Source organism: Ambystoma mexicanum, chromosome 4q (assembly GCF_040938575.1).
Source record: "Ambystoma mexicanum isolate Mex_15411 chromosome 4q, UKY_AmexF1_1, whole genome shotgun sequence".
Taxonomy (NCBI): Eukaryota; Metazoa; Chordata; class Amphibia; order Caudata; family Ambystomatidae; genus Ambystoma; species Ambystoma mexicanum.
This window is the reverse complement of record NC_090928.1, coordinates 229,733,041-229,745,096: the sequence shown is the minus strand read 5'-3', so window position 1 is coordinate 229,745,096 and position 12,056 is coordinate 229,733,041. Positions and strand designations below refer to the sequence as shown.

General features: G+C 49.4%; 1 protein-coding gene across 1 annotated transcript; it reads right to left on the bottom strand.

Moving 5' to 3' along the window:
• Window positions 1-802: 802 nt before the first annotated feature.
• LOC138467228 (general transcription factor II-I repeat domain-containing protein 2-like) lies at window positions 803-2,080 on the bottom strand. The gene has a single exon (XM_069607264.1). The coding sequence runs from the start codon at window positions 2,078-2,080 to the stop codon at window positions 803-805; it is 1,278 nt and encodes a 425-aa protein (XP_069463365.1).
• Window positions 2,081-12,056: the final 9,976 nt, after the last annotated feature.

The window sequence follows — 12,056 nt, the reverse complement described above, 5'->3', positions numbered from 1 at the left end:
TCGATAGGACTCCACAGGGATATTGGCAGAATTACTGCTGACAGTAATTCTGTGGATTTGGCGGTAAGGTGGAGGAATGACCTCCAGCATTCTACTGGAGGTTTTTCCTCCTCCTTACCTCTAAACCCGTAGTTTGGCGGTGCAATAATGCAGTGGCAATTACCGTTTTAGGACACACCACCAAACTCTTAATGAGGTCCATTGTATTTAAACATTCAATTTTATATTGCCAATGAAAGTACACAACAGCAATAATTTAATTCAGTGTTAAATTAGCATCTTTTATTTATGCACTGTTTGTTTAAGAAGATTTTCCCTAATTACCGTTTTTAACACCTCAGATTCTGCTAGTACTCCCTACACCCCCTGCACCCTCCCCACTTGCTTCAGACAAAGCACTTGGACCGATTTGAACCGACTGAACCTCTCTTTACACTCATGATCTATTGCAGTGGTCCTCAAACTTTTTAAACAGGGGGCCATGTTAACGGTCCCTCAGACCATTGGAGGGCCGGACTATAGTTAAAAAAAAAAAACTATGAACAAATACCTATGCACACTGCATATATCTTATTTTGAAGTGAAGAAATAAAACGGGAATAAATACAATAAATACAATATTTAAAATGAAGAACAAGTAAAGTTAAATCAACAAACTTACCAGTATTTCAATGGGAACTATGGGCCTGCTTTTGGCTAACGAGATGGTCAATGTCCGGTTCCATATTTGTCACTGCTAGTCGTAACAAGTGATGCAAGTGTTCATCCGTTAGTCTAGATCTGGTTGGAGATTTCAGATGTTTCATTCTGGAAAAAGTCTGTTCACAGACATAAGTGCTGCCAAAGATGGTTGCCATTTTGAGTGCATGGTTCCTGAGATGAGGATATGTCTCGGAGGGAGAGATGCATATAAACTATGAAGGCTGCTTGACTTGAATGCGTCTTTCAGAGAGTCACAATTCTGCAGTTCAGCCAGTTCCATTTGGTAAATTGTATCCACATTTTCAATGTCAATAGAAAATGGGTTACGGAAAAGCTGTATGTCCTGTTCATGGAGATGAAGCTCTTTAAATCTAAATTGGAACTCCTTTTGCAATTTTTCTAGTGAATCCACACATGTTTTGTTTGGGAATGCAACCAATGGTTTTTCCGCTAACAGATTTTGAGTTGTGGGTAGATGGCAGAAGTTTTCCTCCTTCACTTGTTTGATGAGGAGGCCTAATTTTACTTCAAATGCTTTGACATGTGATTGCATATCACAGATGAGCTTCCCTTTTCCTTGAAGTTGCACATTGAAACTGTTGAGTAGCTCTGTTACATCTGTTAGAAAGGCAAGGTGCCATTTCCATTCTGCATCAATGAGCTCTGGTACTTCTTTGTTTTTTGAAAGAAGAAAAGCTGTAATCTGTGGAAGTAAGTCATAGAAACGTTTCAAAACTCTCCCTCGACTCAGCCAACGGACTTCTGTGTGGTACAGAACATCTCCATAGTCAGCATTTAGCTCAGACAGAAATTCATGAAATTGTCTGTGTTTTAGTGCATGAGCTCTAATGAAGTTAACACAAGATACCACAATTGTCATAACAGGGTCAAACTTCAGTAATTTACTACACAGCGCTTGTTGGTGGATGAGGCAGTGTATGGCTATTGGATGAGAATAATTATGTTTGTCCATCTCTTGGTTAATGCGAGCAATTACTCCTTTCTTAGACCCCACCATGCTAGGAGCACCATCAGTTGTCACACTGGCTAGTTTAGCCCAGTCCAGCTCCAAACCATTCAAAGTTTGGCAAACCTTTTCATAGATATCCTCTCCTGTAGTTGTTCCTTTGATGCTTTGCAGTGCAGCAAGCTCTTCTGTGACTTCGAAATTGTCATTCGTCCCACGAATAAAAATTAAAAGTTGTGCAGAATCACGAACATCATTGCTTTCGTCAAGTGCCAAGGAAAAATAGGAAAGTTTTTTTGTCAGGTTTTGCAAATGCTGATACAGATTGTCTTCCATTTCTTCAATCCTCCGTGTAAGTGTAGGTCCTGAAAGACTCACTGTACTAAATAAATCGGCCTTCTCTGGACACATCTCTTTGGCAACAGAAAGAAGGCATTCTTTAACAAATTCTCCCTCCACGAATGGTCTGCCAGTGCGCGCTATTAGCTTGGCAACTTGAAAACTTGCTCTCAGTGATGAAATATTTAGCTGCTTCTGCTTCACAAAAGTATTTTGCTGAGCTGTCAATGTATTTTTCAGTTTTAATATTTTATCTTTTCTCACTTCTCCGACCAAACAATCATATTTATCTTTATGTTGAGTTTCATAGTGTCAACGCAAATTGTATTCTTTGAACACAGACACTATATTCTGGCATATCAGACACACAGCTCTTTCCTTGTACTGTATGGAAAAGTAATCATAAATCCACTGTTCTTTGAATATCCTACACTCCGAGTCAATTTTTCTCTTTCTTGACATCATTGTTTCCTAGGGATTCCAAATTGCTATTAGTAAAATACCAATAAAAACAATATACCAGCAACATTCCCCCACATTAGGTGCAATATAGTCCCCCACATTAGGCTGGCAGTATAGTTCCCCCACATTAGGCTGGCAGTATAGTCCCCCACATTAGGTTGGCAGTATAGTTCCCCCCACATTAGGCTGGCAGTATGTTCCCCCACATTACGTTGACAGTATAGTTCCCCCCACATTACATTGACAGTATAGTTCCCCCCACATTGCGGGGCTTATGTACCGGGCATGGTATCGGGGACTCTAAACGAGTCCCTGATACCATAAAAATGCCTGGTATCTGTCCCGATACTGGTATCGGGACATCCCTTCTGACCACCGCTCCGGCCATAGCAGGACCGGTGGTCAGAACACCGAAGGGACGCGGCGCTGGTAAACACTTACCTCCAGCGCGCGTCCTTTCTTCTCCGCTTCTCCGCCTCGGTTTCCATGGGCGTGCGCACGCATGGGACGTCAGTGACGTCGCTGCGTGCGCCTACTCCCAGCGGTCCCCGCGTTTTTAAAGTAAACGCGGGCCGCAGGGACTTCTCAGAGGCATCCTTGTGTTCCGAAAGCATCTTTCGGAAACACAAGGATGTCCTGAGGCTAAAACACCCGGCGGGCCAGGTAAATGCGCTCCGTGGGCCGCATGTGGCCCGCGGGCCGTAGTTTGAGGACCACTGATCTATTGGGACCACCAATTGGAAATGCCTAAACTCCACGCATTAAAAGTACCAAAAGGGTATTTGACAAGACCCTATCCCCCTGGTCTACCTTAAAGGAATGTAATGAGACAGAATGCCTGAGGCGGCGGGCCAACCCTCTCAGTAATGGCCCGCTGCCCAAGCTAAAGGCCCGAGGGAAGTAAGGGTCCCTTAACCTGGGCGGGGGTGCCTTTACCAAGAGGGTCGACCCGCCGCCTCAGGACATGTCACCTTTAGCACCAGTAAGTAACGACACACGGGTGCTAAGGGCGATGTTAAAAAAAAAAACGTCATTATCATCTTACCTTTACTCCATACTGCAATGCAGTGTCGGGCCAGGAGTTCGTCTTCAGTGATGACGCTGAAGACAGCACCTGTCCCAATGTGGCGTTACAGGATGGATTAAATGTGTGAGGGCGCAAGGATGGCAAAAGCGTGGGTTGCACCGGCGTGCCGGATCTCAGAACACAGGTTTATACCAAAGGATTCAGCCAGCGTTCCGAGCTTCCTGATTTCTGGCGCCCCCGCCCAGAGTGCTAATGTGTTTTAACCCCCCCTTCTTCACCTTTTAAATGACATATCCTTGCCTGCACCCATGTCTTCACCTTGAATGCCCCTCTATTCTCAAATCTGCATTCCCGAGGTTTTCTTAACAGAGGTAGGTCTTCAGTGTTTTTATTAGTTTTGTGGATTGATATTTTGTAGTAAAGTTCCTATTTTTCTAGAACCTTGATTGCACATTCTTTTATTTTGGTACCACCGCAATATTTTTGTTTATGTTGCAACTGCAGCCGCTGAGACCTCGCGTGAAGAGTGTAGGCTGCATTTGGCATTCACTCCCCAAGAGAGATGAAGTAAGTATACCCCTTGCATTGTGCCCTTTAGCCCTTTGTGAATGGGAACACTGCTGCTCTAGTAATAGTGTGAGGCTCAGTAGGCATTTTGGACACTTCTAATATCTATACTCCTGCAGAGCATTAGTCATTTCGTGAGAGTCAGGACTGAGTGGTTGGCAGATATTGGGCTCAGAGGCATTTTGCAGTGGTATGAAAAATATTGCAGGTATTTGCTTCTGTGCTTTGAGTTGGATTCCTAGTTAACTTTGTTGTGTCCAGCTGCTCTGACGTAGCAAACTACATCACACTCACACTAGGCCTTTGGTCTGACCACACATGGTCAGACCAAAGGCCTAGTGTGAGTGTGATGCCACTGATCGAGATATGTTCAGGCAAATGTGAATGCCCCAGGTCTGTCTATTCTGGTGGCTTGGAGTGTTGACCAAGGAGGAGAAATACAGGTTGGACTTGGTGGATTTAGATAGATGAACCCTTTGTCCATGGGTAAATCCACCCGTAAGCTGACCAAGGATAAGAATCCTATTGGGGTGTCTAGGGTCCTGCTGACGAGGTTTCTAGGAATGAGGGGTTATTCTCTGGGTGGTAATATGCCACACTGCAGTTGATGGCAGTGTTGTGGTCTATTATGCATTTGCAAGAAGTGGATTTTAGAGAGACAATGGCCCTCATTACGACCCTGGCGGAATTCGGAAAACGATGGCGGAAATGCAATACCGCCATCGAATAGCGCTCGGTGCGACTATGACCCGTCACCGCAAAGTACGAAGCCATTAGCGACACCGTAGTGAACGCCAACGCTAACTGCACCAAGCACGCGCGCGCGCGCGCCATGCCAAACCGTAAATACCACCATGGCACAAGGGTACGCTAATTCCGACCCTAGCGGACATGTACCTAACGCCATCAAGCATGGCGGAATGTACCATTCCGCCATGGTGAGAAGTACGGCATCGCGAATCAACCGTAAACGGCCCCACTGAGTGCCTGTACACCGCTCCCTGCCCACAAAGTACAACTCCCCGTAGGTGCAATGAAGTCACAATGCAACCAGTGAAATGTACAAGTCACCCATGCATGCCAACGAACAAAAGAAACACAAGAGGGGCCAATGGGAGCTGCAGGGCACAGATGGCACGAATACAGAAGCCAATCCAATGGACATGACCACAGTCCCCCCCCCCCCGAAACGCACGCAAACACAGGCACCTGTGACCAGTAATATTCCGAAAATCACATCATTCCACCAGTCCACCTGGCTGACCGGCATCTGTTACACAAAACCCAATCCCCCGCCCCTGAGCATGACAACATTCAAACAGTCATATTGGCAGCCCCCATCCCTGACCTCACTGGGCTTCGTAGGCAAACGCGCCCAGTACAGTACCACGCAACTAAACTCCGAAGCTGGAACCCAATGCAGATCTCCTCCCAATACATCGCTCCCCAAATAGGAATATGCCACATCACTTGCAAAGAAGAACGCTACACGGGCCAAATCAGAATAGAAATTTAATGCACAACAAAATCACCAAGCCCATACAGCCATTAGGCCATGAACTCCAAAACACATTTCACCATTGTGGGCTGCATCCGCAAGAAATGACCAGCCACTACTTGTGTGACGCCCTGTTCCATCATGGTACACAGAGCCACATTCACGTACGAAAAGGCAACATGGAAGCGCACAGAACCGCAGGGCCGTCCCAATGGGGAGGCACTAGTCCAGCTGAAAGGCCGAAATGTTGCTCCGAGCCACCAGTACTGCGTAAGGGCATGTGGCCCATTGGCGATCGTCCCATAAGATCGTAATGCTGCTCCACTGATTAACACGAAGCAGCAGGTGTCGGGAGTAAAAGCCATCTGCAGGAGTGGCATACAGATGGCAGTGGCAAAAGGGGAGGAGATACCTGTCAACCAAAAGAAAAGAAAAAGAACAGAATGGCAATCAGAACTACATCCGAACAACTCACTTCAATGATCACACTAAATCCACAGCCATATGCATGCTAGCCCACTCCAAAGGATCATCACCACCCCAAAACCACTTGCGACTCATAACCATCTATATCGAGGTGTAAACACCATCACAAACGAGTGTACCTGTGCATGCGTCTGTCAAAACAGAATCCATAAGATGGGATTGGTAACGTGCATGGACACAAGTGTCTGAGGGCGCGTCGAGACAGGGAGGGCTCAACAAGGCCAGATAGACGATGGTCCCACTATGGCAGCCCTGCATCACATAGCGCAGGGGAGGCGGATAGATTCCAAGAAGCCCTGTACATGGCAAACTCTGTATCAAATCACCTGCCCATGCATCCATTCATCATTCCCTCATCCCGGGATTAAAACGCCTGAATATTTACTCACATAACATTAGAAATAGCCATTGAGTCTGTGCGTTATGCAGCCTGCAAAATCCACAGTGCCTCAGCCCGTAATTCCAGTGTAGTGAAGTAACATGTATTTGGGAACGTCCGGCCTCATCGCCCACGTCGCTATTGCGCATCCCAAACCATTCATATCAATCATTGCATCCTCGCCATGGCCCCTGTCTCAAGGACATTGAACAATAGAACGTTATATTTGCAGTCAGACCTGTGGGCATTTCCTCGCCGCTAGCTGAAAACCGAAAGCGCCGCCCTTCGAATTCCTCATTTGCAACATCACGTCGAAGAGGCATCTGTGGCCGTTTGAAATCACTAATTAATCCATCTAGTGCGGCTGTGTGTGAAAATGGCAACTGCCTTCACCCACAAATGGGACGCCCCGCCCGTCGTTGCAACTCGGTACAGTGATGCATGAGGGCCCACCGTTACTCGAGTACTACGTTCCACTGACCCTTCACAAGTCTGTTCGCGACTGCACAGATAGTATGTGAAACAATGGGACCACAGCAGAATGAACATATCAACCAATGTTACACGGCCATCGGGTACAAATACATGATTGCAATAGCAAGATGCCATTCCTCGAATTGCAGCGTTGTGTGCGGGACGTGCTCGGCCAAAGGGGAGAGCAGTTTGCACAGGTGGAATGAATCACCACAGGTGGAGGCCATACAGCCTGAAAACACATAAATTGCACACCCAGTCTCCTCCCACAACCACACCCACTCCGAAATGCTACCGGCAGGACTTGCGATGTTGGCCCTGGGGGACCTGATAGCACTGCAAGTACTCCAACTCCAAGAAGAAGACGAACACCAACTACAATCGGCCGCACGGAGGAGACGCAGGAGGAGGAGGAGGGCAAGGCAGGGCCAGCAAGGGCCGCCAGCACAGCCACTACCACCACGCAGGCAGCCCGCAATCCCACGCCTCCGAGCACATCCGTTCAACCTCACTGATGAGCAGATCCACACCCTCTACCGTCTGGACCGGGACACCATGGCCGCCATTGTGGACATGACACAGGCTGACCTTGTCAGCATGATAGATAGCCCAACCGCCATCCCACCCCTACTGAAGGTGGTGTCTGTACTCCACTTCCTGGCCACAGGCACCTACCAGCACACAGTCGGAAAGTTGCATGGAATTTCTCAGCCACTGTTCTCACGGACACTATTGCAAGTGCTCGATGCCCTCCTGCAGCACGCAGACGACTACATCTCTCTACCACGCTCGGAGCAGGAAATTACAAACACAAAAGTGGGATTCCATGCACTTGCCGGCATACCGGGTTGCATTGGTGCCATCGACTGCACCCATGTGGAATTGGTCGTCCCACATGCCATGGAGGCCCAGTACCGCAACCGTAAACAATTTCATTCCCTGAATGTACAAATGGTGTGTGACTCCAACAGGATCATTACACATTGTTGTGCCAGATTCCCTGGATCAACCCATGATTCTATGGTCTTGAGGAACTCTACTATACCACGCTACATGGAGCGACACGCAGGGAACAGATCCTGGCTACTCGGTGAGTCTCATTTCATACATGATGATGTGGGGTATGTGATGCGGCAATGACCTGGCAGGAAGGGGGGGGGTGTGCGTACGTAGCAATGGCATTCCACATCATACGTTTCTCGTCCACATACAGGTGATGCTGGGTATCCACTGAAGAGATGGCTCCTCACACCAGTCCGGAACCCACGGGACCAGCAAGAGGAGGACTACAACCATGCCCACTCACGTACCCGTGTAGTCATAGAACAGGCATTCGGCCTACTGAAGACTCGTTTCCGCTGCCTCAGCAGGTCTGGCGGGGCACTCCTGTACCGCCATGAGAAGGTTGCAAAGATGGTCATGGCATGTGTCATGCTCCACAACATGTGCGTACGTAGAAATGTGCCCATGCCCCCTGACGCAGAACTGCAAGCACCTGATGATGGTCATGATGAGGGTGGGGATGTGGCAGCACCTCAAGGAGTCTGCGAGGCACCGGAGGGCCGTGACATTCGTCAGCATCTCATTGATGCATGCTTCTAGCACTCACGCCTGGTGGCTGATACATGGACACGGGACTCGTGGCACTGTGTGTGTCTGGGACATGCACAATATGGACTGTACGCCTATGATGGCCTAGTACACAAAGATCAATGTCCACACATCTCATTGGTTGATCGTGCACTGTTTATGGCATATGTGATATCATGTTGAACACCCTATCGACCCGCCACCCAAGTGAGCCCAACACACCCCCTCCACCCTCCTACCTCCCCCCCGAACACCAGTGTCCAAAGATGCTCATTGTCAGTGGGCTGTCGCTATTGCAAGCCCCCTCTGCGGGTATCAGGGGCACCCCTGCCTGTGGAGCGCAGGTTCCTCCCAGATCTACGTTGGGGGCTGCCCTGGACGGAACTTGCAACGGATGATGTCTCTGCCTGCTCACGTCCATGCATGTCCCTAAGGGTTTGCGAGAGCTCAGTGAGCACACGGCGCACTGCGGCAAGTTCGGCACATACGTATTTGGACGTCGCATGCAGTTCCCCCCTCAGGCTCTCGGTGCTTCTCTCCATTTGGACTCTCAGGCTCTCGGTGCTACTCTCCATTTGTGCCCTTAGTGTCTCTGTACCTCTCTCCATTTCTGCCCTAAGTGTCTCAGTTGATGTTTCTATGTCTGGCTTAGTGCCCCCACATTCATCGGCATGGTCCTTGAGGAGCGTGGCCAGTTGCTGCTGTTGCACGATTAACTGGTCGAGGGACTGTTGCCTCTGCTGGGCCATGGCCATTTGCGGGGGTGTCACAGAGGGGCTGTTGACCTCATGTTGCCTTGCCACAGGGCTTGTGGGGGATGGCCAGTCGTCGTCTTGTGGGTGCCCCTGCGTGGTATCCTCATGTTGTACGGGATGGGACAGACAGGGGGATTGGGACAGGTCATGGATGGATCTGACTTCGACATCCCCGTCTTCTGTGTCGGAGCATGCTGCCATCAATGGGGTGTCACCTATGGTGCTGCTGCCACCAGAGGCAGTGCCTTCTGTGGCATCCGTTGGGGGGACCTGTGGTGGTGGTGGTGTGGGCATGCTGGTTGCTGGGGTGCCTGTTGATGTTCCCTCCTCTGTGCTGCCACCTGATTTGTGCTGCTGCCGTGTCTTGATGCGTGCAGCTGAGGTGGAGGGTCTTTGGCCGTTGGTCTTGGCCCTCTTTGCAGGTGTGCTGGTAGGGGTGTCCTGATGCTCGTCGTTTGGATCGGACCCTGTGGTGGAGTAAAGGAGGGCGAGGGTTATTAATGGGTCTGTGGGAATTGGAATGGCATTGTATCACATGCATTGGGGTGGTACCTGAGGGTGATTTGGGTCGGGGCCTTGGAGGTGCTTTCATTTGTGTGTGGAGTGAGGGTGCAGTTGTTTGGCAGCCTGCAGTTAGGGTGTGCCTGCTGCACGTGTAGTGCGTGTTTTAGGGGTTTTTAATTAATTATGTATTTATTGTGGGTTTTAACGTGCGCTATCAGGCCGATGTGTGTGGACGTTCTCCTGGACATGTGTTTCTGTTGCACTATGTGGACACATGGTACTTCACATGATTGGACTTTGTGGATTTGGCATTGTTTTATCTGGCCCACCTACCTGAATCTTCGGATGTCTGCACTCCTTTCTCCATCCCTCCGACTCCCTCTATGCTCTCCATTCCGATGGTGGAGGCACAGATTTCTTCCCAGGGGGTCAACTTGATGGGTGATTCAGGACCTCCCCCGGTGGCTGTGGCAATGTTGCGGTTGGCAGAGAGTATGCTGCGGACGCGTATCCGCAGGTCGTCCCATCGCTTTCTGCATTGCTGTGGGTTGCGGGGTGCGGTCCCCACCGCACTTACCCGCTGTGCCACCAGAGCCCATATGGCCTTCTTGTTCGCAAGTGCCGTCCTGGTCATTTGCGTGGAGAAGACGACGGCTGCATTCTCCTGGAGGGTCTCTGTTAGCACGGTGAGTTCCTCACGGGAGAAGTGGACCTGCCACTTGCGGTCGCACGCTTTCTTCGCTACTTTTCCCATTTTTCTTGGTTTCGCTAGGGTGGATGATGGGTTGGGGTGTGTCTCAGGGTAGTGTTTTTGGTGGTTGTGTGGTTTTAGTGGTTTTATAGGTGTACGGCGGGATGTTTCCCGTTCCGGGCCCATGTTTTTACTTCCGTTTCCGTATATTTCCGGTCACCGTACTTTCCGGTAGGCGCACACTGCGGTGTCCGCTGTGATGGGTGGCGGTATTGCACCTAGGGCGCCGTACGGCGGCGGTGTGGGCCGTTTTGGGGTCATTTCCGCCATCGCGGACTTTGCACTTCCGCCATGCCGTGGTGCTCGTGCCCGATGGGTCGGAATGGGCCGCACTTTGCTCCTTCGTGCAATGGCGGAAACGCTATTTACGCTGTGGCGGTCCGGTCAGTCACTTTCCGCCAGGGTCGTAATGAGGGCCAATGAGTGTAGTGGAAATGGTGGAGAATAGTACTATATTGTGCTAGCTCTTAGTGACAAGCCCTCCTGTCGTGTTGCTTCTGTGGGTTTGAATCTTAAAGTTGTCTGGGAGAAGCACACCTAATGTGGTGCTGAAGCGGTCATTAAACCAAGTCTCGATGAGGCCTGGCTGCCTTGTATTGCATAGGATATGTTGGCAGCCTATCTTGCATTGTTAATCCAGCTTAATAGTCATATTTGATAGGTGGATTTGAACTCACGGGTGGTATTCACCACGTTCAGCCTCCATCTTGTCTGCGGTATTCACACATACACACTCTGGCTTCCACGGGGCGATGCGCTTCAGATGGTTTCTGTCCCGGGTTTCTATGTGTGCAAGTCCCGGCAACAGATTTATCTGTGCACAGGGCTTGCAAACGTCATCCGGGTAAGTATATGGTTGGTTATCTCTTCTCCGCAGGGCCAGTCTAGCATGCAGTGGTGGCTCGGGCATATCCTTCCATGTTTCTCAAAGTGGCAACACTGGTTGGTGGGACAATGAGACACATCCCTGTCAAGCTCTGTGGAGACGGTGGGTGGACCAGAGGCTCCTCTGCATCATGTGGGGCTGGAGGTGCTCAGCACCCACTGGTAAAGTCAATGGGGGCCGCACTCCCTCCAAAGACAAAAACCCATGGACCTGAGGAGTTCCAGCCAAGAGAACCTGTCTTTGTTTACTGTGGCTCACAGGCTAAGAGGAGACAAAAACAGAGTCGCCTGCTGTGTGATAAAGAGCCATTAACACATGAGTGCGACATTGACACCTTCTGTGACAATGTTCCCTCAAGACTGGATTTAGTTTTTTTTTGCATAAAACACAGTATTCCAATCTATCACAAGAAATAGATTTTTTTTAATGTTTAAAGTTTTTTTTGCCACTGGTTGAGGGGAGCAGGGCGGTAATATGGCAGTGACCACTATTTGAAACCTGTTTACTTGAAGACTGGCATTAGGTTCAAGGTGGAGCATTTAGACATTTACAGGCTTGCAGCTTTTCATAGAGTGAAATGTAACTTTTGTTTCCAAGTGACACATTTGGCAGAGCAACCACTCGGCCCTGCTTTGATGTTTTTAGGGATTAAGGGTATCTTTGTGAAAA